Source organism: Ranitomeya imitator, chromosome 2 (genome assembly GCF_032444005.1).
Source record: "Ranitomeya imitator isolate aRanImi1 chromosome 2, aRanImi1.pri, whole genome shotgun sequence".
Classification (NCBI taxonomy): domain Eukaryota; kingdom Metazoa; phylum Chordata; class Amphibia; order Anura; family Dendrobatidae; genus Ranitomeya; species Ranitomeya imitator.
Window position 1 is genome coordinate 379498543 of NC_091283.1, and position 25204 is coordinate 379523746.

General features: G+C 42.4%; 1 protein-coding gene across 1 annotated transcript in view; it reads right to left on the reverse strand.

Moving 5' to 3' along the window:
• Nucleotides 1–327: 327 nt before the first annotated feature.
• LOC138664047 (zinc finger protein 547-like) overlaps nt 328–25204 on the reverse strand; it is a 32440-nt gene continuing 7563 nt past the window's right edge. Inside the window, exons 2-7 of the mRNA XM_069750461.1 lie at nt 24714–24863; nt 24405–24584; nt 24199–24322; nt 24022–24119; nt 20298–20400; nt 328–4485 (exon numbers count right to left, since the gene is read on the reverse strand). Coding sequence (XP_069606562.1) covers nt 3650–4485; nt 20298–20400; nt 24022–24119; nt 24199–24322; nt 24405–24584; nt 24714–24863 — 1491 coding nt within the window. The 3' untranslated portion in view covers nt 328–3649. The remainder of the gene's footprint in view (nt 4486–20297; nt 20401–24021; nt 24120–24198; nt 24323–24404; nt 24585–24713; nt 24864–25204) is intronic.

A 25204-nucleotide genomic window follows, 5' to 3' on the forward strand; every position in this document is an offset into this window, starting at 1 on the left:
AAGCACACAGCTAAAATAACAAAGGAATGGCTTCAGAACAACTCTGTGACCATTCTTGACTGGCCCAGCCAGAGCCCTGACTTAAACCCAATTGAGCATCTCTGGAGAGACCTGAAAATGGCTGTCTACTAATGTTCACCATTGAACATCACAGAACTGGAAAGGATCTGTAAGGAAGAATGGCAGAGAATCCCCAAATCCAGGTGTGATAACTTGTTGCATCACTCCCAAGTTCGACTCATGGCTGTACTGAACAAAGAGTCTGAATACTTATGACCATGTGATATTTGTTTTTAATTTTTAATAAATTTGCAAAAATTACTACATTTCTGTTTTTTTTTTTTCAATCAAGATGGGGTGCAGAGTGTACATTAATGAGAAAAAAAATGAACTTTTTTGAATCTACCAAATGGCTGCAATGAAACAAAGAGTGAAAAATTTAAAGGGGTCTGCATACTTTCCGTACCCACTGTACAATGGCTAATCAAGATATTAGCAAACATCTATTGTTCAATTACCCTGCATCCCTGTGCTCCAAGGATAGTAACACAATAATCAGTTCAAGAGTCAAAGGCTCATATGAACAATGGCCTATGTCTCTTGACTCACTGTAGAAAGACACGTCTGGCATAATTAAGATTAAATGCTGTGTCGTCACACACATCAAAGCGGGAGTCCACTTTGTTTTCCATTATGGTATCCTTCCTTTATAGTAATTATATGTATACACAAAATCCCTACCAGCTTTCCCTCAACTCTATAAGTTCTAATGCGAAAGCTTAACACCGAAAAATTATAAAATATTAATCTAAACACAAGAATATAAGTTTTAAAATCAGATGTTTATTAATCATTGGTAATAAGTTTTAAAAGGGTTGTCCCTCACCTCTCTATACCCTGTGATATGCTGCTGTACGCTATCAAGACATCTGCATCATCTAATGTGCATCTAGTCTAATCTAATTTATAGTATACCCCATGAGACAAGCTTGGAATCAAATAGTCGCAATAACAATTGTTTTGATCTGATAGAGCAGCATTTCTCCATTACTGATGACAACTCCTCAAAATGCAATAAATACTGTGCATATAAACATGAAATATTGGTCCATGTACACTAAATGGCCACTTTAGTAGCAACATCTGGTCTTTCATGATTGAAGGTTCCCTGTTTGAAATATTTAAGTCATGTGATTAGAATACAGCTGTTATATACTGTGAGCTCACATGGTAAGGTGGATCCTTTAAGCTGAAGGTCCAGGTGGGCACACAGGCATCGGTGCAGCAGGTGGGTATCGCACGTGGGAAACAAATCAGAGTCACAAGAAGTCACTGGTGGGCATGTAGAAGCAAACTAAAAGTTTCAATAAAGTTCTGGAAACCACAGGCAAGCAGGCTTGATGCTGCAAATTGCAGGCAAGCAGGAAATAGCCAGGAGAATGACGGCAGATTGCCTGGAAATCACGGGCAGGTGGGAGACATTCAGAAGACCATAAGCAAGCAGGTGGGATGCTGGAAAGCAGGAGACATCCAGGAGATCACAGACAGGTAGCAGACAAAACTCTGGGGTAACAAGAAAGTCTAATACCATGGAAACCACACATAGCCAGAAAAGCATCCTGGAAACCACAGGCAAGTAGGAAGTGATACTGGAAACTGCAGGCTGTTAGGTAAAGTCCTGAAAACCACTGACAGATAGCAAGGTTACTGGAAACCACAGACAAGAATGCGAGCTGCTCTACTGACGACAAGGTTACTGGAAACCACAGATAAGAAGGTGAACAAGGTTACTGGAAACCAGAGACAAGTAGGTGAGGTCCTCCACTGACAGGTAGAAAAGTTACTGGAAACTGCAAACCAGTAACTCATGGATGGGAAACCACAGACAGCCAGGAGACATCCTAATGACTGTGGCCTGGAATTGTGCAGAGACAATTAAAACAGTTACTGGCAAGTCTTAGAGCAATATCAAGACAAAGGTGTGAGTCTTGGGAGGCCCTATATAGGCCAGGAAATACAACACATGAGAGAACACCCGGCTACTTGCAAAGCCTGAAATAGAGCACAAGAAAATCAAGCGGACCAGGGCATGTGCGAAACAACAGCATAAAATCAATTGAGCAAATTTTAGTTTCAGTGTAAATCCACGTTAGATTGGGAAAAATAAACCATTTGGGTGATTTTGAATTTTATTTATAAAGAAACTGTCAACCTTTTAGTATTTAGTATTTTCTCATCCAATGGATTCAACATTACTAAGAACTTTGTGAATGAGAAGAACATTCCGTGAAAGAGGAACTTGTGGATGTTAATAACTTGCTGACGAAAAAGATTAGAGGACAATGTCAAGAATCATTCTGACTAAAGGCAGCAGTCATGTGGAGTGCCCACTAGAGCTGTGGGGCACTCGGTACCTGGTCCGGCGGTACTTAAAGGGGTGGTCACAGTGGCAGTGACCCGGTCCGTGGCCCTGGGCGTCCAATAAAAGGGGATGTGAATGGGGAATAAAGTTTATGAAAGTTATTTGTTCGTGACGCCACCTGTGTTATTAAGCCAGGGATAGCCGACGCTGCTTAAAGGAGTCCTCTGGGGCTGATGGTATTGCAGTAGAGTTGGTATAGCTCCCACAGATAGAGCTTCGTCCCCAGGGCTCCCAATGTAGTTGGTAAAGGATGGTAGATGTGGAGATGCAGGAAAGAATTGAAGGACACGGTTGCAGTTTTCTTATCCTTTTACTGATGAATTGCAGGTACAGTCCAGGGTACAGGTAGCAGGTGGTGATGGGTCCGGGCAGCCTGGAAACAGCTTGGGATCCACCTAACCAGGTGGGATTGGAAGCCTTCCTTTCTGCGCTGTATTCTGACCCTTGCTGCCTGAAGCTCTGCACGAGTCCTCTCAGTGTCTGTACTACCAACCAGTATGGCTGACACCCTGAGCCTTTCGTGGGCACTGCCTTCTCACTGGCAGCCCCAGGCTCCTGACCTGCTGTGTTGCCTGCAGATGTCAATTGGGGACAGGGGACTTGAAATCTCCTGCCCTCTGGATTCAGTGGCTGAGTATGCAATCCTCGCACCACCACAGACTCCAGTGTCCGGTCTCTTGGCGCTTTATCGTGGGGTGAGCGCTATCGCAGATCCAGACCCCAGGCTCCTCTCTCTCTTGCTTCCTTTCCCTTCAGTGTCTCACACTCAACTCTCTTAGCCCGTCTCCAAACCAGAACTTGTAAGGGAAGCTCCCCTGAAGCTGGGTTTAGAGCTCTCCCTTCTGGCCTGGAGTCAGGAAGGTGCTGCATGTAATTGTTGCCTGATTAGGGAATCCCTCCTCGCATCCAGGCATTACATCACCTCCCCCGTGAGGAAGGCAATGCCATTGTGGCAAACGGACTCCTGGGGTGCCACATTCCCCCCGAGTAAAAATCAGTACTCCCGGACTGAGGAAACATTAAAACAAATGAACAGTTATGGCTATTACAAGATTTCAAAATTGAAAAATAACCAACAGTCTGAATTGGCCAATTAACTTCCTGGGGGTAACACTCATGCACAAGCTTTCCCTAATATGAAGTGTGACTTTACTTTAACCATTTTATTTTTTTTTCTTAGTATAATCTAGTCAAATGTTTGTTTTTAATAAAAACAATAGAAAATGGCTACTTGTTTGAGTGATTTCTCTGATGTTTAACAAGATGAGATTTCTTGGTGAAATATTTCCCACATTCTAGACATGAAATTGACTTCTTTCTTTTGTGAGATTTGTGATGTGCAAACAGAGAAGAGTTTTGGGTAAAACACTTTCCACATTCTAAACATGAATATGGCTTCTCTCCTGTGTGAATTCGTTGGTGTGCAACTAAAACGGATTTATAATTAAAACATTTCTCACATTCTGAACATGAAAATGGCTTTTCACCAGTGTGAGTTCTCTGATGTGTAGCAAGTCTGAATTTTTCTCTAAAACGTTTCCCACATTCTAAACATTCAAATGGCCTTTCACCTGTGTGAATTCTGTGATGTCTGTCAAGTTTTGCTTTAGTCCTAAAACATTTCCCGCATTCTGAACATAAATGTGGCCTTTCCCCTGTGTGAATTCTCTGATGTCTAACAAGTTTGTCTTTAGTCCTAAAACATATCCCACATTCTGAACATGAGTAAGGCTTCTCCCCTGTATGAATTCTGTTATGTATTACTAACGCAAAATTATCCTTTAAACACTTCCCGCATTCTGAACATATAAATGTTTTCTTTCTTGTGAAAGTTCTTTTGTGTTCACCATCCCTTCTGTTATTTTTGTTTTGCTTTACAGTCTGTGATGAATCAGAAAATAGGACCTGCAGGTAAGGATCAAAGGATAGATTGTTTGTGTCAAGGACTGAATTCATATCTGGGATAATGGCGTGCTCTTCATACATATATGGTATGATACCACCATCCTCTGCTTTAAAAGCTGAAAGTATCAGCTGTTCCTCTGAATTCCTGGTAAAGTTATCTGCCAAAAATAAAACAAATTGTGTTAATTTTTTAGAACACTGCCATAAGGGGGTTTTCATGTTTCAACAAACTTTTTCCCATTGGCTTATTATGTAAAAAAAAAACCCTGAGAATTACTTATCCACTGGCGCTGTTTCTCTATAGCTGACAATGTTTTTCAGCAGTTTCTCATTTTTCCAACAAAATTTACAAAACCAATTTTTTAGGGACCAAATCACATTTGAAGTGACTTTGAAGGGCCTATATAACAGAAAATGTCCTAAAGTAATACAATTTTAAAGATTGCACTGCTTAAAGTGCTCAAAACCACATTCAGAAGTTTATTAACTCTCTAGGTGCTTCACAGGAATTAAAGCAATGTGAAAGGAAAAAATGAACATTTTTAATTTTTCCCACATTTAGCCCCAAATTTTACATTTTTACAAGGGTAACAGGAGAAAATGAACCATACAATTTGTTATTCAAGTGTTCCCGAGTATGACAATACCACATATGTGGTGGAAAACTACTGGGTGCAGGACAGGGCTCAGAAGGTAAGGAGTTCCATTTGACGTTTCAAGCTTAAAATTGGCTGCAATAGATAGCGGACACCATGTCGCATTTTCAGGCCCCGTGATGTGCCTAAATCTTGGAAACTCCCTACAAGTGACATCATTTTGGAGACTGCGCCTCTCAAGTAACTTATTTAGGAGGTGGGGTGAGCAGCCTCAAAACCCACATTTGCTTCACAGAATTTTAAAACGAGTCTTGAAAATGAAAAATTAAATTTTTTCTCAAACATGTTCCTTTTGCCCAAGATTTTACATTTTCACAAGGGTAAAAGGAGAAAATAGACCATAAATTTTGTTGTGCAGTTTCTCCTGAGTGTGCTGAAACCCCATATGTGGTGGAAAATTACTGTTTGTGTGCACAGGAGGGTTTGAAATGGAAGGAGCGCCATTTGACTTTTGGAGCGCAATACTGGCTGGAATAGATAGCGGACACAGTGTCGCGTTTGCAGAACCCCTCATGTCTGGAAAAAAAAAAACAAAAGTGATCGCATTTTGGAAACTAGACCCCTTAGGGAACTTACCTAGAGGTGTAGTGAGCACATTGATCCCATAGGTGCTTCACAGAATTTTATAACGTTGAGTCGTGAAAATAAAAAATTAAATTTTTACAGCAAAAATGTTGCTCCAATTTTTCATTTTCACAAGGGTAACATGAGAAAATAGACCATGCAATTTGTCCTGAGTACAGGGATAACACATATGTGGTGGAAAACTAATGTTTGGGAAGTAGCTCCAATTGAATTATGAAGCGTCATTTTTGCTGGAGCAGATTGTGAATACCCCTGACCTGCCAAAAGAGCAGAAACCCCCTCAAGTGATCTAATTTAGTAAACAACCTCTTGAGGAATTCATCTAGCGGTGTAGTGAGCATTTTTTACCTACCAGGCACTACCTGCATGTGTTGCGGCTGTCAAACAACCGCGAGACATACATCCGCTGAGACTCGAACATATTTTTGAGCACGCCAAAGACACTCGGTTAGCACACGAGCACGAATGTGCCTTATCCGAGCACATTCGCATATTATTATTATACATTTTTATAGCGCCATTTATTCCATGGCGCTTTACATGTGAATACGGGGCAAATATAGACAAATACATTAAACATTAAACATTAAGCATATCACTAATCACTAGTGTATTAGTGGATCCAACCCGGTGTTCCCTGTCCTGTCATCCTGCATTGGTTAGCGCTGTTTTTATACCATGGTTATGTGCTGTGGGGCAATTCTTACCCATTAGCCAACCTATATGATTGTTTATTGGCAGCTTTTCCTCTGCAACTATGCATGCTGGTCACATGGGCAGTGTACACCGGGGGATACTCACTACTTTTAACCATCCTTAAGCACCTTGACTTTTGTATATTGTATGAACTTTATGCTTGTGTAATGCTTATTTAATAAAATGTTATTATCTTTTAAACTACTTATATGCTCCTTTGGTACTCCTTGCTTAGCAGTTTATTTGGAGTTGGTCTTTTCCTCTGGTCGTGGGTATTTCTGCACTATCTAGTGCTTAAATTTCCCTGTCTTGTCAAATATGTTGCCTGGTTTTGTTATTATTAAATGTGAGCCGACCCTTATTTCGATGTATGGGAGACAAAATCAACAAATCAATAGTAGATGAAGAATTGATTTTATTCTTTACGTTGTTAACTGTGCGGTATAAGTGATTAGACAACTACAGTTAGGGCCAGAAATATTTGGACAGTGACACAATTTTCGCGAGTTGGGCTCTGCATGCCACCACATTGGATTTGAAATGAAACCTCTACAACAGAATTCAAGTGCAGATTGTAACGTTTAATTTGAAGGGTTGAACAAAAATATCTGATAGAAAATGTAGGAATTGTACACATTTCTTTACAAACACTCCACATTTTAGGAGGTCAAAAGTAATTGGACAAATAAACATAACCCAAACAAAATATTTTTATTTTCAATATTTTGTTGCAAATCCTTTGGAGGCAATCACTGCCTTAAGTCTGGAACCCATGGACATCACCAAACGCTGGGTTTCCTCCTTCTTAATGCTTTGCCAGGCCTTTACAGCCGCAGCCTTCAGGTCTTGCTTGTTTGTGGGTCTTTCCGTCTTAAGTCTGGATTTGAGCAAGTGAAATGCATGCTCAATTGGGTTTAGATCTGGAGATTGACTTGGCCATTGCAGAATGTTCCACTTTTTGGCACTCATGAACTCCTGGGTAGCTTTGGCTGTATGCTTGGGGTCATTGTCCATCTGTACTATGAAGCGCCGTCCAATCAACTTTGCAGCATTTGGCTGAATCTGGGCTGAAAGTATATCCCGGTACACTTCAGAATTCATCCGGCTACTCTTGTCTGCTCTTATGTCATCAATAAACACAAGTGACCCAGTGCCATTGAAAGCCATGCATGCCCATGCCATCACGTTGCCTCCACCATGTTTTACAGAGGATGTGGTGTGCCTTGGATCATGTGCCGTTCCCTTTCTTCTCCAAACTTTTTTCTTCCCATCATTCTGGTACAGGTTGATCTTTGTCTCATCTGTCCATAGAATACTTTTCCAGAACTGAGCTGGCTTCTTGAGGTGTTTTTCTGCAAATTTAACTCTGGCCTGTCTATTTTTGTTATTGATGAATGGTTTGCATCTAGATGTGAACCCTTTGTATTTACTGTCATGGAGTCTTCTCTTTACTGTTGACTTAGAGACAGATACACCTACTTCACTGAGAGTGTTCTGGACTTCAGTTGATGTTGTGAACGGGTTCTTCTTCACCAAATTAAGTATGCGGCGATCATCCACCACTGTTGTCATCCGTGGACGCCCAGGCCTTTTTGAGTTCCCAAGCTCACCAGTCAATTCCTTTTTTCTCAGAATGTACCCAACTGTTGATTTTGCTACTCCAAGCATGTCTGCTATCTCTCTGATGGATTTATTCTTTTTTTTCAGCCTCAGGATGTTCTGCTTCACCTCAATTGAGAGTTCCTTTGACCGCATGTTGTCTGCTCACAGCAACAGCTTCCAAATGCAAAACCACACACCTGGAATCCACCCCTGACCTTTTAACTACTTCATTGATTACAGGTTAACGAGGGAGACGCCTTCAGAGTTAATTGCAGCCCTTAGAGTCCATTGTCCAATTACTTTTGGTCCCTTGAAAAAGAGGACGCTATGCATTACAGAGCTATGATTCCTAAACCCTTTCTCCGATTTGGATGTGGAAACTATCATATTGCAGCTGGGAGTGTGCACTTTCAGCCCATATTATATATATAATTGTATTTCTGAACATGTTTTTGTAAACAGCAAAAATAACAAAACTTGTGTCACTGTCCTAATATTTCTGGCCCTAACTGTATTCTTCGGGGCGGTGCGATTACAGCAATACCAGATTTATATCGGGTTTTTATGTTTGGCTGCTGTCATGCACTAAAAGACACTTTTTTTTTGCAAAAACTAGTTTTTGCATGACTGTTTGAGAGCTATGATTTTACCATATTTCTTCTGACAGATTCACGTGAGGGCTTGTTTTTTTGTGGGACGAGTTAACGTTTTTATTGGTACCATTTTCAAGCTCATGACATTTTTTCATCGCTCTCTATTCTGATTTGTGGGAGGCAGAATGAACAAAAACCAACAATTCAGAAATTGTTTTTTGGTGCTTTTTATGCTGCTGACCATATGGTAAAAGTTATAACACAGCTTTATTCTTCAAATCAGTATGATTACGATGATGAAACATTTACAATTTTTTTTAATGTTTTTGCTCTTTTACTCAATAAAAACTTTTCTAGAAAAAATAATTATTTTTGAATCGCTTTATTCTGAGAGCTATAGCTTTTTTAGTTTTCCACTGACAGAGTTGTATGGCAGCATTTTTTGGGCAGGACTAGGTGGCGTTTTCAGAAATGCCATTTTTATTTACTTTGTCATTCTGATCGAGTTTTATTACACTTTTGTTTGGTGGTATGATGGCGATAGTTTTTTGCCTTGTATTTTTTGCGGTGTTCACTGAAGGGGTTAACTTGTGTGACAGTTGTATCGTTCAGGTCGTTTTGGATGTGGTGATATATATAATAATAATAATAATTTTTATTTATATAGCGCCAACATATTCCGCAGCGCTTTACAAATTATAGAGGGGACTTGTACAGACAATAGACATTACAGCATAACAGAAATACAGTTCAAAACAGATACCAGGAGGAATGAGGGCCCTGCTCGCAAGCTTACAAACTATGAGGAAAAGGGGAGACACGAGAGGTGGATGGTAACAATTGCTTTAGTTATTCGGACCGGCCATAGTGTAAGGCTCAGGTGTTCATGTAAAGCTGCATGAACCAGTTAACTGCCTAAGTATGTAGCAGTACAGACACAGTGGGCTATTAACTGCATAAAGTGAATGAGAACATGATGCGAGGAACCTATATATTTAAGTGCAGCGGTATCCATGTTGTGCAGTGATGAGGCAGTGATCCAGGAAAAGTTCTAAGTAAAGTTTTTTTTAATAAACAGCGTACTCACAAAACAGGAAAGTAAATCGGATCCTCCAGATTGCAGCTGGGAAAATAAAGACAGTCCATGACCCGTTGCCGTGGGTGACTGCGCCACCGCGTACGCTGAGTGTGCAAGGCCTTTTGGCTCCGTTTGGCCCTGTGTTGCCTCACACAGGTTGAGCTCTGCAAAGCCGTCTGCTCTGCCTGCTTGCAAGTCCAAAACTGACACACCCAACCCTCTGCTGCAGGTTTTTTTACAAAAGAACATGTGGCCCTCAACCACATGGAAAACCTGGGGCTGGGGAGGAAACAGACTGCCCCGCTGCCATCCAGTAGTCGGTTTCAAACATAAAAGCCCAGAACAGGTTTTCTTATATCTGCCATGGACACATACGTTGCCAAAGACCAATACTAACTTTTATTTTGCACTGCAATCACAGCTATGCCTGTGACTGCAATGCACTCCCACGGGCTCCATATGCTTCTTTGCACATCCTGGGGGACTTATAGCGACCCTCGCATATATCACCGGTGACTGCCTCACAATATATATATATTCCAATAAAAAGAGCAAAACATCTGCACCACTGCACTATTTAGACCAACAAGCCTTAAACCATACACCGCTGCACGCTAATAGAACGCCCAAAATAAGGAACCCGGGTGCAAGTTCCAAGAAGTCATGTACAAAGTCCAACAAAAGAAAAAATGGAACGCACTCACCGATACGGTTTAGTTTCAATCCTTTATTGGGACATGCATAGCTTCAGCAAGGGAGAACGTGAAAAGAAGACGGACGACAGCCATTTCGTGCTACCGTGCTTCCACGGGTCCTGAATCGCGGTAGCGCAAAATGGCCATCGTCCGTCTTCTTTTCACGTTCTCCCTTGCTGAAGCTATGCATGTCCCAATAAAGGATTGAAACTAAAAAGAACCGGTGAGTGCGTTCTATTTTTTCTTTTGTTGGACTATTTATATTATTTTGTGATTTATTATTTTTTATTCTTTAATATATTTTTTAAAAATTTTTTTACTTAGTCTATGGGACTTTAACTTTTATGACTCTGATCGATGGTATAATTGCAATGCTTTATAACTGTTAGTGCTGCACTGACAGAAGCCTCTTAGAACATGGTTTAAATGGCTCTGTGTAGCTTGGTGAATTGGATGTTATCATGGCAATGATCGGGCCAGATGGGGAGGTAGCCCCCTCTCTCTCTCAGCCTCCTAAATGTTGCGATCAATATCGATCGCAGTGTTTAGGGAGTTAAACAGCCAGAGGCGATGCAGGAACCGCTCCTGGCTGGGAGAGCTGGTCTCACCTGTCATGTAGGCTGAGCCCCTGGTGGCGCTAGCTTGGGAACAGCTCCAGGACTGTGCACAAGCAACATGGGAACTGCTTCCACGATGTAAAGGTACATCAAATGTTGTGAAGTCGTTATTTCACTGGAATTGGGAACCCCAATTGAATTTTGTCACTTTGCATTATCACTTCAACTTTTTACATTTATTTAAGCACACACCCTCAATATGGGTCTTATGGCAAGGATGGGGAAAATTTTAATTTCCAGGTTGAGAGTCATGTCAGTTTTACACTGAAAACACCTTCCACTTTTATTTAATTTTTTCACTGGTTGTCACATTTATTTTTGCATGCACAGCACCCCAGGTTACCGGTTGCTGCAGTGATGTTGCTTTTCCTTCGGGGAAAATGATGTCATACTCAGAGGCAAAGGAGTTCTCTTCACCAGGTAAGGCACACACATGCAACACATTCTAAATCCAGACCAGGAAGGGGAGCTCAATACCCGGATTCAGGTGAGCTTCCCTAGGCTTTATGTTTCCTGACCTGGAGGAGGAGTCAGTTTAGTCTGGGAGAGACACTGAAAGAACAGGACATCTGGAGCAGACGTGAGAGGCCTGGCAGCCACGTGGAGCTACAACCTCTGGGAAGGAGAAACCTGTTGGGTTGCATGTGGAGCAGCCGGAAGGGAAGGAGCACAGGAGAGAGACAAAGCTCAGAGGGGAACTGTGTCAGGGCACCCTTGGAGCTGAAGCACAGTAATCCGGGCGCGTCAACTTTTTGGCATCATGAACAGGATTTCGTGCCCTGGAATCACCGGGTGCTGTGCGCCATGGATTACAATGGACTGTGTTGTATTATGTCAAATTGAAATATGGCCGCCATTGCTGTACCACGAGGAGGACAGAAAACAGAAAAAGATGTGTTGCTATGGGTGGAGTTCAAGAACCGGCGTGAAAGTTGGATCCACTCCCTTCAGAGACTTTAATGTAAAACAAAGATGTCCGTCACCAGGACGGGTCCGCGCCCAGAGAGAGCTGGCGGGAAAGTGCGTGAGGCACAGAAAGAAGAAGCACTTGGAACAGCACGGCAGCAGGATGGCTGCGTGTAACCTAGTCAAGTCCCTGGTAAACAGCAAAGAAGTGCTGCCAGAACTGAGAGAAACCCCAGACGATGCCCCCTGTCTGCAGCGGCATGAAACCTTGGACCTGCAACCTACCCTGGACCCGGAGCTCCTCGCTGCAGAGATGGAGGAGCTGGCCCAGCAACTGATGAAGACCCAGATGACAGCGGTGGCCGCCTGGAAAAATTCCCTGGTCCGGAGAATGAAGACCACCCAGCCGCCACGCCAACACTTACCAGTCGCGTCCCCAGCCCTGGCAGAACCTGCACCGTCGACCTTGGTGGAGCCGGAGAGCGACGCGCTGATGGAGGAGACGACACCGCCGACAGGAGATCCGGAGCCCGCTCCTACAGCCCCGACAGAGCCAGAAAACAAGACCCTGCCGGAACGTGAGACAACACCGCCGATGGAAAACCTGGACCATGCGACTGCCGCCCCGACATAGCCGGAAAGTGAGGCCCAGCCGGAAAGCGAGATGCCGACAAGCGAGACGCCGGACACTGCGATGATCACGCCGCAGCACCAGACCCTGCAGCCCACGGACCAAGCAAAGCGACAACCAGACATCCAGACCCCAGCTGAAGCAAAACAAGATCTTGGCACCGGTGAGACAGGTATGTTCACTGCCCCGGTAGCTGAAGACACTTTAGTGAGACCACTAGCACCCCCGCCAACCTTAGTGCTCAAGCAAGTAACAACTGCCATGTCTTGGGACTGCATAACTGATGCATGTGACACATTGACTAAGCCCATGATCCCAGTAGCATCAGCCCTGAAGGCATGTAGACCTAAAGAGACATTACACTGGAAAAATCCCCACACAGACCTTATGGGATTTCCTATAGAAGCCCAATCTGCAGCTAATAGCGTGACAGTAACTGAAACAGAGGACTACTGCAAACAGCAGATTCTAAAACTGGCAACTGAAGGACAACAATGTAGAGCTAATTGGGAGGCCATGGAGCAACAGTACTTAACAGCTAAAGCTCAATCTCATTTAATTAAACCTGCCAGTAGAGGGCCCATTAGAATTGGAACGGTAGTATCCTTTAACTTGGACAGAGGTTGGGGATTTATCAAAGAGCACACTGGCCAAAGAGAACTGTTTGTAAATCGCAGGGATGTGGAGTCACACCTGTTAAGAGGACACCCTGGACTGTGGCCTGTCACCCACAAGTAAACCAGGTAAAGACTTATCACTTGTCTCCTCCATTTATTCAGCAGCTACACCATCTACGCCACACACCATAGGACCCCTGGGGACCCTGCTTCACCTGTGGGAAGTGTAACATCTGGGCTGCCGCAACATCCCCCAGGGGACCCCTCTAATGCAGCGTCGGTCCCCAATACTGACCGAACCCCACAGGTGGCGTCACGACAAACTTTGAACATTAACCTCTTTAATGTTGATGCCCAGGGCCACGGACCGAGTCGCAGACACCGTGACATCCCCCTTTGCGACCGGACCCGGTACCGTGTACCCCACTGCCCTGTGGGCGCATCACATGTGTGTCCATTACACGGACTTCTTGGAATGCGGTTCCCTTAAATTTTCACTCCTGAATGATCTAGGGGGAGTGTGTAGCCATTAAGTTTCACTCACCCCTGCACAACCTCACGCTACCCTCTTTCAGGAGGCCAGTCCAGATTGGCTTCCAGTTTCACTTGGGTGACAGCCCAGCCCCAGATGGATGGTAGGAGGACAATTTGGGCTTTCCTTGAGCTCCTACAAAGTGGAGCCATTTGTACCAGTACCTCGATATGGCCTTCTGGTTCAGAGGAATATGGAATGGTTTGTGAGGGCCCTCCTCTTTTTGTAGTGGGCTGTGATAGAAGTCTTCCTTGTGCACTGTTTTTTTAATGTGGCACCATCACATATTTCAGACCACTTTGTGAAGAGAGCACGATCTTGGGATTTCAACAAAAAAATCTGATTGTTAAGTTAGTTGAGTGATTGTGTATCAATTTTCAAATATGGTGCACTTTGTACGGCAAGTCTGTCCCCATTGAGTACATGTACATATAGTCTCTGACAAAGATGCACAGTTTTCTTCAATGTTTGGTATGTGTTATGCAGATTATTGCAAATTAAGTTAGGTTTATTTTTGGCCTATTACCCACATTCCAAAGGTTAAGTTAAACTAATCTACCTACAGACAATGACTGGCTCTTCTCAAGACTTATCATGCAGGCAGGCTTGGTGTTGGGGCAAGCAGACCAGGCAGCTGCCTAGGGCCCTCGCTCCACCAGGGGCCCCCAGCCAGTGGCATGCCGCTAATAGCGGCACAGCACACAGCTGGTATGGGGTCCCTGATTAAGAGGGCCCCGGCTCCTCCCCATCTCCCCCCCGCATCATGCATTCAACTTATCAGTATCATAGATGCCGATACAGTTGAAAGCAGTGATAGAAGAGAGAGCGTCATGTGACACTCCCTCTCTGCCTGTGACTCAGCAGCATGTGACAGCAGGGCATCTGATCAGACATTCTGCAGAAGCCAGAGGGTGGGGGAAGGAGGAGGAGAGGTAAGTGTTATGTGTGTGTGCCTGTGTGTATGCATGCATTAGTGTGTGTGTATGCATTATAGTGTGTGTGTGACTGTGTGTGTGTATGCATGCATTTAGTGTGTGTGTGACTGTGTGTATACATTATAGTGTGTCACTGTGTGTATGCATGCATTATAGTGTGTGTGACTGTGTATGCATTATAGTGTGTGTATGACTGTGTGTATGCATGCATTATAGTATGTGTGACTATGCATGCGATATAGTGTGTGACTGGGTATGCATGCATTATAGTGTGTGTATGCATTATAGTGTGTGTGATTGTGTGTATGCATTATAGTGTGTGTGACTGTGTGTATGCATGCATTATAGTGTGTGTGACTGTGTGTGTGACTGTGTATGCATGCATTATAGTGTGTGAGACTGTGTGTGTATGCTTTATAGCGTGTGTGTGTGTGTGTCTGCTGCATGATACTGTGTGGGGGACAGCATTATACTCTTAGGGAGCTGCATTATACTCTTAGGGGGCTTCATTATACTTTGTGCGAGGGGCTGCATTATACTCTGAGGGAGCTGCATTATATGCTATGTGTGGGGCTGCATTATTCTCTGAAGGAGCTGCATTATACGCTGAGGGTGCTGCATTATACTCTTGAGGGGGCTGCATTATACTCTGAGGGGATACATTATACTCTGAATGGGCTGCATTATACTCTGAGGGGGCTACATTATACTCTGAAAGGGCTGCATTATACTGTGTGTGGTGGGGTTGCATTATACTCTGAGCTTGCTGCATTATACTGTGCAGGGGCTGCTTTATACTCTGGAGGCTGCATTATACTGTATGTGGGGCTGCATTATACTCCGAGGGAGCTGCATTAATCACTTAGGATTAAAACCTACAAGAGAAAAAAGTAAGCGAAAACCCTGATGTAACTAAGTAAAAAAGCAAAAGTGCATTTAAATAACACAGAGTTTTTAGTAATACTGTTTTTTGATTTAAAAAATAGTACAAAAGCCATCCCACCTCGTCACGGTAACTCTGATCGGGACAGTCCTACACTGTCTAATATTAAAACCTTACCATGTATCAATGTTGACCTCAGTGTGAATAAGGGCAGACAAAAGGACTGGGCCCAACCAGTGAAACACTAGACTGGGGAAGCCTTATATAGTCTCTTGCTCAGAAACAGGGAGGCCACACCCCGGCTTGCACAGAATGCAACAATACAGAGAAAAAAAAAACACAAAAATTGAGCTAAACTTGAATTGGTACACATGCAGAGTTACCGTGACGAGGTGGGATGGCTTTTGTGCTATTTTTTTTTATCAAAAAACAGTATTACTAAAAACTCTGTGTTATTTAAATGCACTTTTTACTCTTGTAGGTTTTAATGTTTTGTGGCCAATGTGAACATGCGTTTAACCTCTGCATGTGTACCAACTCAAGTTTAGCTCAATTTTTGTGTTTTTTTTTTCATTATACACTTAGGAGGCTGAATTATATTCTGAGGGGGCTACATTATACTCTGAAAAGGCTGCATTATATTCTGAGGGGGCTGAATTATACTCTGAGAGGGGCTACATTATGCTCTATGAGGGGATGGCATTATACTCTAAAATGGGCTACATTATACTCTGAGGGGGCTACATTAAACCCTAAAAGGGCTGCATTATACTCTGAGGGGGCTGCATTATACTGTGTGTGGTAGGGTTGCATTATACTCTGAGCTTGCTGCATTATACTGTGCAGGGGCTGCTTTATACTCTGGAGGCTGCATTATACTGTATGTGGGGCTGCATTATACTCCGAGGGAGCTGCATTATACACTTAGGAGGCTAAAATATATTCTGAGGGGGCTACATTATACTCTGAGAGGGGCTACATTATGCTCTATGATGGGACTGCATTATACTCTAAAAGGGGCTGCAGTATACTCTGAGGGGGCTGCATTATACTGTATCAAGGACCATGGCGAGTGCAACTATATGTACTATATGGGACCTGCATTATACTGTTTTGAGGACTATATGTACCAACCATTCTTGCTCAGACGGAATAAGGGTAGGTACACACGGTGTGTAAACAATGCGGGTTGGACGCTGCGTACTTATGCAGCGTCCAGATGCTACAGCATAGTGGATGAGATTTCAAGAATTCCCATGCCCACTATGCATACACAGACGCCCGCAGCTCACCTGCGGAGACGCAACATGTCAATTTATCTTGCGGAGACTCGCGTACAATATATTGGATGCGGTGATTCCGCATGGCTCAATGAACACATGCGGATACACCTGTGTTCAATAGCCGGCAGCGCTTTGGACGCAACGGACATGCGATGCGTCCAAAGCGCTGCCAATTACTGAATGTGTGCACATACCATAAGGAAGCTGGTAAACAAGTGTCGAACGACTTCAATGTTGTCGATCATGCTTGTTTACCGGCCTGAACTTAGCGCTTGTAAATGCAACAGAAATGTCTCTGTGTGATGGTGCAATATGTGAGCATTTGGGGCCCCACTTTAAACTTTTGCCCATGGCCCCACTTTGTCTAAAACCTACCCTGCATGCAGGTTAATGCTACAAATTGAGCATTCAAACATCTTTGTGGATTCTCAATTATTTCACATATTCCTTCTAAAGCCACAGATTCTAAATTGTTTTCTATAAGAGTTTCTGTTTTACTTAAGATTTGATCTTGCGATCAACACTTAATGACATTTTACTTACTGGTAAGTCCAATTTTGGGTCCTAGTGTGTAATGCAAGCTTAGGAGTTGAACTCGCATCATATCTAGAAAATGTTGGTTTGCTTCTATTAACCACTTAACTGCTGCTGTCAATTTTTGACAGTGGCATTTAAAGTTCTTTTCCATATGCCCATCGTAGGGTGTCAATGGGTTGTCATGGCAGAAGATTGACTGAATATAGAGAGATATATAATATCAGGGGATCCGCTTCTCCAATATGGGTGCCGCAGAAGATTGACTGATGCAAGCAGAGTTGTCTGCTATGACAGTACTCAGGTGAACACTAGCCCGTGGCTTGGCTTCATAGGAAATGGAGATTTTTTCCATATACTGGGATTCTATTGTATTGCAGTATATAGAACAACCAATCGGACGATTGCAGATTCAAGTCTCTGAAGGGACTCAAAAATAGTTAAAAACTGTTTTTAAAAATCAAAAGTGAATACTAAAATTTTAATTAACACCATTTCACCCAATAAATATAAAGAACATTTAGAAAGAACATTTAGTACTGTTGCATCCGTAAAAATCAAGATACACAACAAATGTCAGAATTGCAGTATTTTGGTTGCTGTAATTCGATAAAGATGTATCTATCCATAAATTGTATTAACAAAAATTTCAATACAGGAAAGCTTGTAATAGCTGGAAAAATACACATGGGACAAATAGTAGAGAGAACACCGCTGACCATAAGAGCTTATTCTCTACAGGAGAGAGCAAAGGGACCCTGCTGACCATAAGAGTTTACTCTACAGGAGACAGAGATATGACCCTGCTGACTATAAGAGCTTAAAAACTACAGGAGAGAGATGACCCCCCTGACCATAAGAGCTTACTCTGTACAAGAGCGAGAGTGAACCCCGTTGACCATAAGGGCTTACTTTCTATGTTACACCCGGTTCTGGTCCTGTACCTTCACAGGGTCCCCGTCAGAACTCCCACTCTGTGCCGGCCCCACGTCGTCCTGCTGCAGCCTCTACTTCCTCTCTTCCCTCTGCTTCCTGGCACGCACTCCCGGTCTCTTAAAGAGACAGCGCACATTTTTCAAAAAGTACTTCTGACCAATGGCGTGTTAATAATTACTATTTCTAGCCCCTCCGCCATTGGGAGGGTGTCATTGCAACAAGTATCCTCTGTTGCTAGCTTCCAGTTTCGGCTAATGTGTGCTTAGTTTCTGAAGTGTTCTGCCAGTGCTCCACTTACTCTGTTTGTCTCCGCAGACTATCAGCTACCTGTTACCCGGCTATCCTGGACGACGACCATTCTGTCTATGCCAGTTCCATCACGTCCCACCATTCAGCCATCTGTACCTCTGGACAACGCCAGTACCATCTGTGTCAGCTCCACGACATCTGCTAACCTTGCTTGTCCATCTGTCCCTCTGGGACAGCTGCCACGGGTCCGGGGTCTAACTGGAGGTAGCACCCATGTCCCCCAGGCATTCCATTCTGACCCTGTTTGAGGGGACTTACCACGGGTGCCTGGGGCTCACGTAGTCCCACCCAAACGGAGACCCCCGGACCGTGGTCTCGAGGTTCCTCAAAAAATATCAATAAAACTAATGTGAACTTCACCACTTGTGCCTCCACTTCCATTCGTTACACTCTACAAGAGAAAGATGATTCCTCTTACCATAAGAGCTTACACTGTACAGAAGAGAGAGAGAGAGAGGGGACCCTGCTGACCATAAGAGCTTACTCTCTACAGGAGAAAGGACCCTGCTGACCATAAGAGCTTACTCTCTACAGTAGAGAGAGATGACCCTTCTGACCATAAGAGCAGACACTCTACAGGAGAAAGAGATGACCCTTCTGACCATAAGAGCTTACACTCTACAGGAGAAATAAGGTGAGTAACCGGATGACCATAAGAGCTTACACTCTACAGGATAAATAAAATGAGGACCCGATGACCATAAGAGCTTACACTCTAGAGGAGATTGACAGAACTCTGTTGACCATACGAGCCTACATTCCACACGTATAAGAGAGAGGACACCTCTGACCATAAGAGCTTTTACTCTACAAGAGAGATACAGAGAGGACCCTATCTACCATAACATCTTGTTCTCTACACGAGAGAGAATCCTACTGACCATAAGAGCTTACATTCTACAGAAGAGAGAGACAGGGCCCCACTGACCACAAGAGCTTACTCTCTACAGGAGAGAGAGAGAGAACCATGCTGACCCAAGAGTCTACATTTTATACGAGATAGAGAGAGGACCCAACTGACCATAAGAGCTTACATTCTACAGGAGAGAGACTTACCCATTGACTCTGGAGATGGAAAAGAACTCTGCTATAAAAACTGTGCTCCACTAGGAAACGCTGATCTGTGATGGCCCAGGTACTTACCACCACTACAAGGTTTAATAATCTTTAAGATGTCATAGCTGCAAGGCAATATGGGGAAGCCTGCTCAGCAACACAAAATTATTTTGCCCAGCTCACTGATGCATCAGCAATGCGGGAAATGTTTGCATTTTTGCGAATCATGAATCAATTATCAAAATGTTCGAATTCGTGTGAAGTCATGAATTTCAGGAAATGAGACTCGAACCTCTGTGAATCAATCTGCTCATCTCTACTCACCGTAGAAAAAACATACAAAATGAATGGTGTCATTCAAAATAACAACTCGTTCCTCAAAACACAATTCATCATGCAGCTCTGTTGATGGAAAGTTATAGTTCTTGGAAAAAGGGGAAGAAAAAAATCTAAGTGCAAATAAAGGAAAATCTTATCAGTAAGGGGAATGTTACGGATATCCAGTCATTCATCCAACAATGCTGACCTGGTGCCTCGCCAGTCTGTATACTTGCTTTTCCAGTCAAACAGACATATGACTAATCACTGACCATAACGGTGACCATTGCGGCTCTGCTATGGCCAGTCATTAGCTTCAGAAATCACGTGTGTATTGCCATAAAAACTGAATGCAAGTAAATCGGCCACACATTTTTTTCTCTGTGAAAGAATGCACTCCTTCAATTTTACTTATTGAAACGTTGCAGCTAAAAATGAAAATAAAATAGCTGTGTAACATACCCTAAAAGTGATGGACTAGTATGTGACCTCCAAGGCTACTACTCACCTGGATAATCATATCTAGGAATCTCCTCTTTACACCACACATCACCCCTCATATATGTCTCTGTAGTATTAATATGGGTCAGATCTTCACCTTGAAACAAATACTGTAAAAATCAGACAGATTGGGAAGTCATGAGAAATAATTCCGAAGAACAGAAAAGATCATAAATTATCATAATGACCACAATGACAGCAGTAGTTATCACATAGCTGCAGGTCTCCTGTATAAATCCAACCTATTGTCTACTAATGCTAATCAGCAATCTCCATAACCAGAAAATTGTGAGAAGATCCAGACATCTAATGCATAGACATCAGCTTTATCCTGTCATCACCACCAAGTATAAAACATACTCTGAATGGCCACATTATTTGAGACACCAAACTAGTAGTATGCTAGATAGCCTTTGACTTCAGAACTGCGGTAATATGTCACATCATAGATTTCACTACTTGATGAAATTGTTCTGCGGGAATATTGGCCCATAGGGTTAGTATATCTTCTTGCAGGTGTTGCAAAATTAGAAAGTGTTATTGATCCATTCTGAACAGCTGGTTCTATCTCTTCATGTAGGATTAGGATCTGGAGACTGCAAAGTTCAAGGAACATGTCATGTTCCTGCAAGCAATCCATCACTTTACGACACTTATGGTATAGTGCATTGTTCCGCTGAAGATGTTCTTCTGCCTTAAAGTAAGCAAATGCCATGAAAGGATGAACTTGTATAGCCACAATGATAAGTCCTAGTGTCCAAACAACAATCCACAGGTATTAGTTGTGCCAAGAAAACATTCTCCACAAACTGTACTACACCTCCACCAGCCTGAATTGCTCATGTCCATAATGAGGGGTTCATCAATTCATGCTGATTGTACAAAATTCTCACTCTTCCACTAGCAGGGTGCAATAGAAACATTAACTAATCTGACCAAACTTTCCATTCCTCAGTGATATCATTCTTGAGCTTTTTCCCACTGGAGATGCATTTCTACTTGGACAGCACTGCCAATCAAGATGGTTGTCGGCTGTTATACATGCTAAGGAATGTAGAGCTGTGAAATTTGGACCCATGAGTCAAAGCATCAGTGTTGTTTTCGGCTAGAATTTACGTAACTGTGCACCTCCTTTTTATCAGAATGATTTTTGATCTCCATAGACTTACTTCATCAACAAGTACTTCAGACTTCAAGATTAGATTTCAGAAAGGCAGATTTTAAGGGTCTCAGAAAGAGAATTGGAGGGATCCGATGGCTAGATATCCTTAAGGATAAAAATGTCAAGCAAGGATGGGGAATCTTGAAAAATGAGATTCTCAAAGCACAATCGTTAACAATTCCAAAAAGAGGGAAGAATGCAAAGCATTTAAGGAAACCAGGATAGATGAGGACAGAACTTAAACACATGCTAAAAAGGAAGAAGGAAATGTTTATCAAATGGAAAGAGGGAGACATATCTAAAGAAGAATATAATGCTGTCTGCAGAATTTGCAGGGCACAAATCAGATTATCTAAAGCTGACAATGAATTAAGGCTTGCAAGAGAAGTCAAAAGCAATAAAAAAAAGGATGTTGGGGATATGTCAAAAGTAAGAGAAAAGTCAAAGATGCTATAGGATTTTTACACGATGAAAATGATGAAATGGTAAGAAAGGATGTTGAGAAGGCCGAACTTTTAAATTCAAATTTTGCATCTGTTTTCTCTCAGAAAGGAAATGTAACATCAACTGATCTTCACTGTCATATTAAAGGAATAGAAGAATCCAGGATATCTATAAACAGAAAGATAGTGAGGAAACACTTAGATAACATAAATGAATTCAAGTCACCAGGTCCAGATGAATTACACCCCAGAGTACTGAAGGAGATAGCTGAAAAATTTTTTGAACCACTCTCCATAATCTTTGAAAATTCAGAACAGGAGAAGTCCCAGAAGACTTGAGAAGAGGAAATGTTGTTCCTTTTTTCAAAAAGGGGAAGAATGTGGACCCAGGGAACTATAGGCCGATGAGTCTGACTTCTATACCAGGAAAGATCTTTGAACAAATTATTAAACAACATGTATGTAAGTACCTGGATAAGAATGAAGTGACTAACCCGAGTCAGCATGAGTTTGTAACTAATAAGTCATGTCAGACTAATTTCCTTCTATGACAGAATCACTGACTGGGTGGATCAGGGAAATGCTTTAGATATAGTATGTTTTGACTTCAGCAAAGAATTTGACAAAGTATCTAACACCATCCTTATTGAAAAAATGACTAAATATGGAATGGACAAGGCAACTGTTAGGTGGATTCATAACTGGCTTAGTGATCGGACCCAAAGAGTGGTCATAAATGTCTGCACATCCAGTTGGAAGAATGTCTCAAGTCGGGTACCACAGGGTTCTGTCCTGGGCTCTGTATTGTTCAACATCTTTAACAATGATTTAGATGAAGGAATTGAGGGTACACTGATTAATTTTGCTGTTGACACAAAGCTAGGAGGGATAGCTAATACTAGAGAAGAGAGAGAGTATTAAAAAGATATAAAGAAACTGGAGCGTGGGCAGCAGCTAACAGAATGGTTTTTAACAAGGAAAAATGCAAAGTACTACATCTGGGCAATAAAAATGAAAAAATATAGAGAATGGGAGGAATAGGGCTAAGCAACAGCACATGTGAAAAAAGACTTGGGTATACTAATAGATTGTAAACTGAACATGAGTCAACAGTGTGATGCAGCAGCAAATAAGGCAAATGCAATTCTGGGATGTATTAACAGAAAGCATATAGTTTAGATCACACAAAGTCATTATTACCCTCTATTTCTCTTTGGTCAGACCTCATCTGGAATACTGTGTCCAGTTTTGGGTACCACATTTAAAAAAAAGAAATCAACAAAGTGGAGCAAGTTCAGAGAAGAGCGACCAGAACAGTGACCGGTCTGCAAACCATGTCCTATGAGGAACGGTTACAGGATTTGGGAATGTTTACCCTGCAAAAAAGAAGACTGAGAGGAGACTTAATAGAGGTCTACAAATATTTCAAGGGCTGTCACACTGTAGAAGGATCATCTTTATTCTCATTTGCACAAGGAAAGACTAGAAGCAATGGGATGAAACTGAATGGGAGGAGACACAGATTAGATAATAACTTTTTGACAGGGTGATCAATGAGCGGAACAGGCTGCCACGAGAGGTGGTCAGTTCTCCTTCCATGAAAGTCTTCAAACAGAGGCTGGAGAGACATCTGTCTGGAATGATTTAGTGAATCCTGCTTTGAGCAGGGGGTTGGACCAGATGACCCAGGAGGTCCCTTCCATCTCTACCATCCTATAATTCTATGATTCTATGAAGTAGAGTACAACCACAGCATCCCTTTTCATTGAACTTTTTCTCAAACACAGCATTCTTCGCATTCTGTTTACACCATTACATGTAAAACTCCTCAATGTTGACAGCTTTTGAAATATAGACCCTGTGTAATCTAGCACAGATGTCGCTGAGATCACTTAATTTTCACAAACTGATATGAATTCACACTGAACCTGACCAACAGAAAGGTTAATCATGTGATGTTTTGCAGCACTCATGGTGTACAGGTCTCTCTATACTGAAAAGACCGGTGTGTCAAATAATTTGGCCTTTCAGTGTCTAAACTGGTGCATAAAATGAAACTGAACACAAGACCTCACAGCCTTCTGCACAACATAGAGGAGATTTAATGACACCTTTTCTCCATCTACCTGATGATCCTGAGGAACATCGGAATCTTCTTGTTTACAGTCCTGTGGAAGAAGAGGACGGGGACATCTCTCTGGTGTTGTACTCTTACTGGATAGAACTGGAGGAAACACATACAGGGACTGAATTCATTCTTTACATACAGATAATTATAGGCCGTGTGTATTTAGTCCTGTTACCTGGTGATGTGAGGGGCTGGGGAACCTCCATCATGACGTCCTTGTACTTATCTTTGTGTCCTTCTAAATACTCCCACTCCTCCATGGAGAAATAGATGGCGACATCCTCACATCTTATAGAAACCTGACAAATACAATGATGGAGTCATCAAACAAACCCTTCATAGTGTTACTGTATAATATCCCAGCATTGCCAGCAATGTCACCTCTCCAGTCAGCAGCTCAATCATCTTGTAGGTGAGTTCTAGGATCTTCTGGTCATTGATGTCCTCATGTATCAGGGGACGAGGTGGAGGCCCCGTGATTGGGCTCAGGGGTCTTCCCCATCCCTCAGACACAGGGGCCTGACAGCGCTCACTAGAAGTCTTCTTCACTACTGTGTAATCCTGGTTATGGAGAGACACATTAATAAATCTCACTACAGACATTTCCAGAGTCCTTACCTCTCCAGTTCTGTCCATCTGTTATTCCTACAGATAAGAATGATGTAATGTGACGTCATCAGAATCTCTCACCTCTCCAGTTAGCCGGAAGAGGATCTCTAGGGTGAGGTGTAATATCTTCTCCGCCACCTTGTTCCTGTCCTTATCCATCATTAATGGGTCAATTAGAAAAATTCTCTTATATAGAAGATCTCCACTGAGAGGATTCGATATTGTAGGGACCTGAATGGGAGAGAAGGTGAAAAAATGTAACACTATAAAGATCCCATGTTAAAAATACAACTTTTGGAAATAATGGAAACTCTTTTGAAAAAAATATTAATCCATCTGAATCCATTTGCTTTAAACAGGATTAAAAGAAATCCTAAAAGACTGCAAAGCAGTACTGTTTAATTGAGAATGATTATGATGTGGGTAGAAAAACCCTATTAAACTTTACCAAGAATGGTGGAAAGACACTTAAAGTGGGATATGTGTTTCACATTCACATTTGCTTCTTTTAAAACATAATAAAGGTTACAGTATAATTCCAATATGTGTTTTATTTTCACATTCTGGCAACA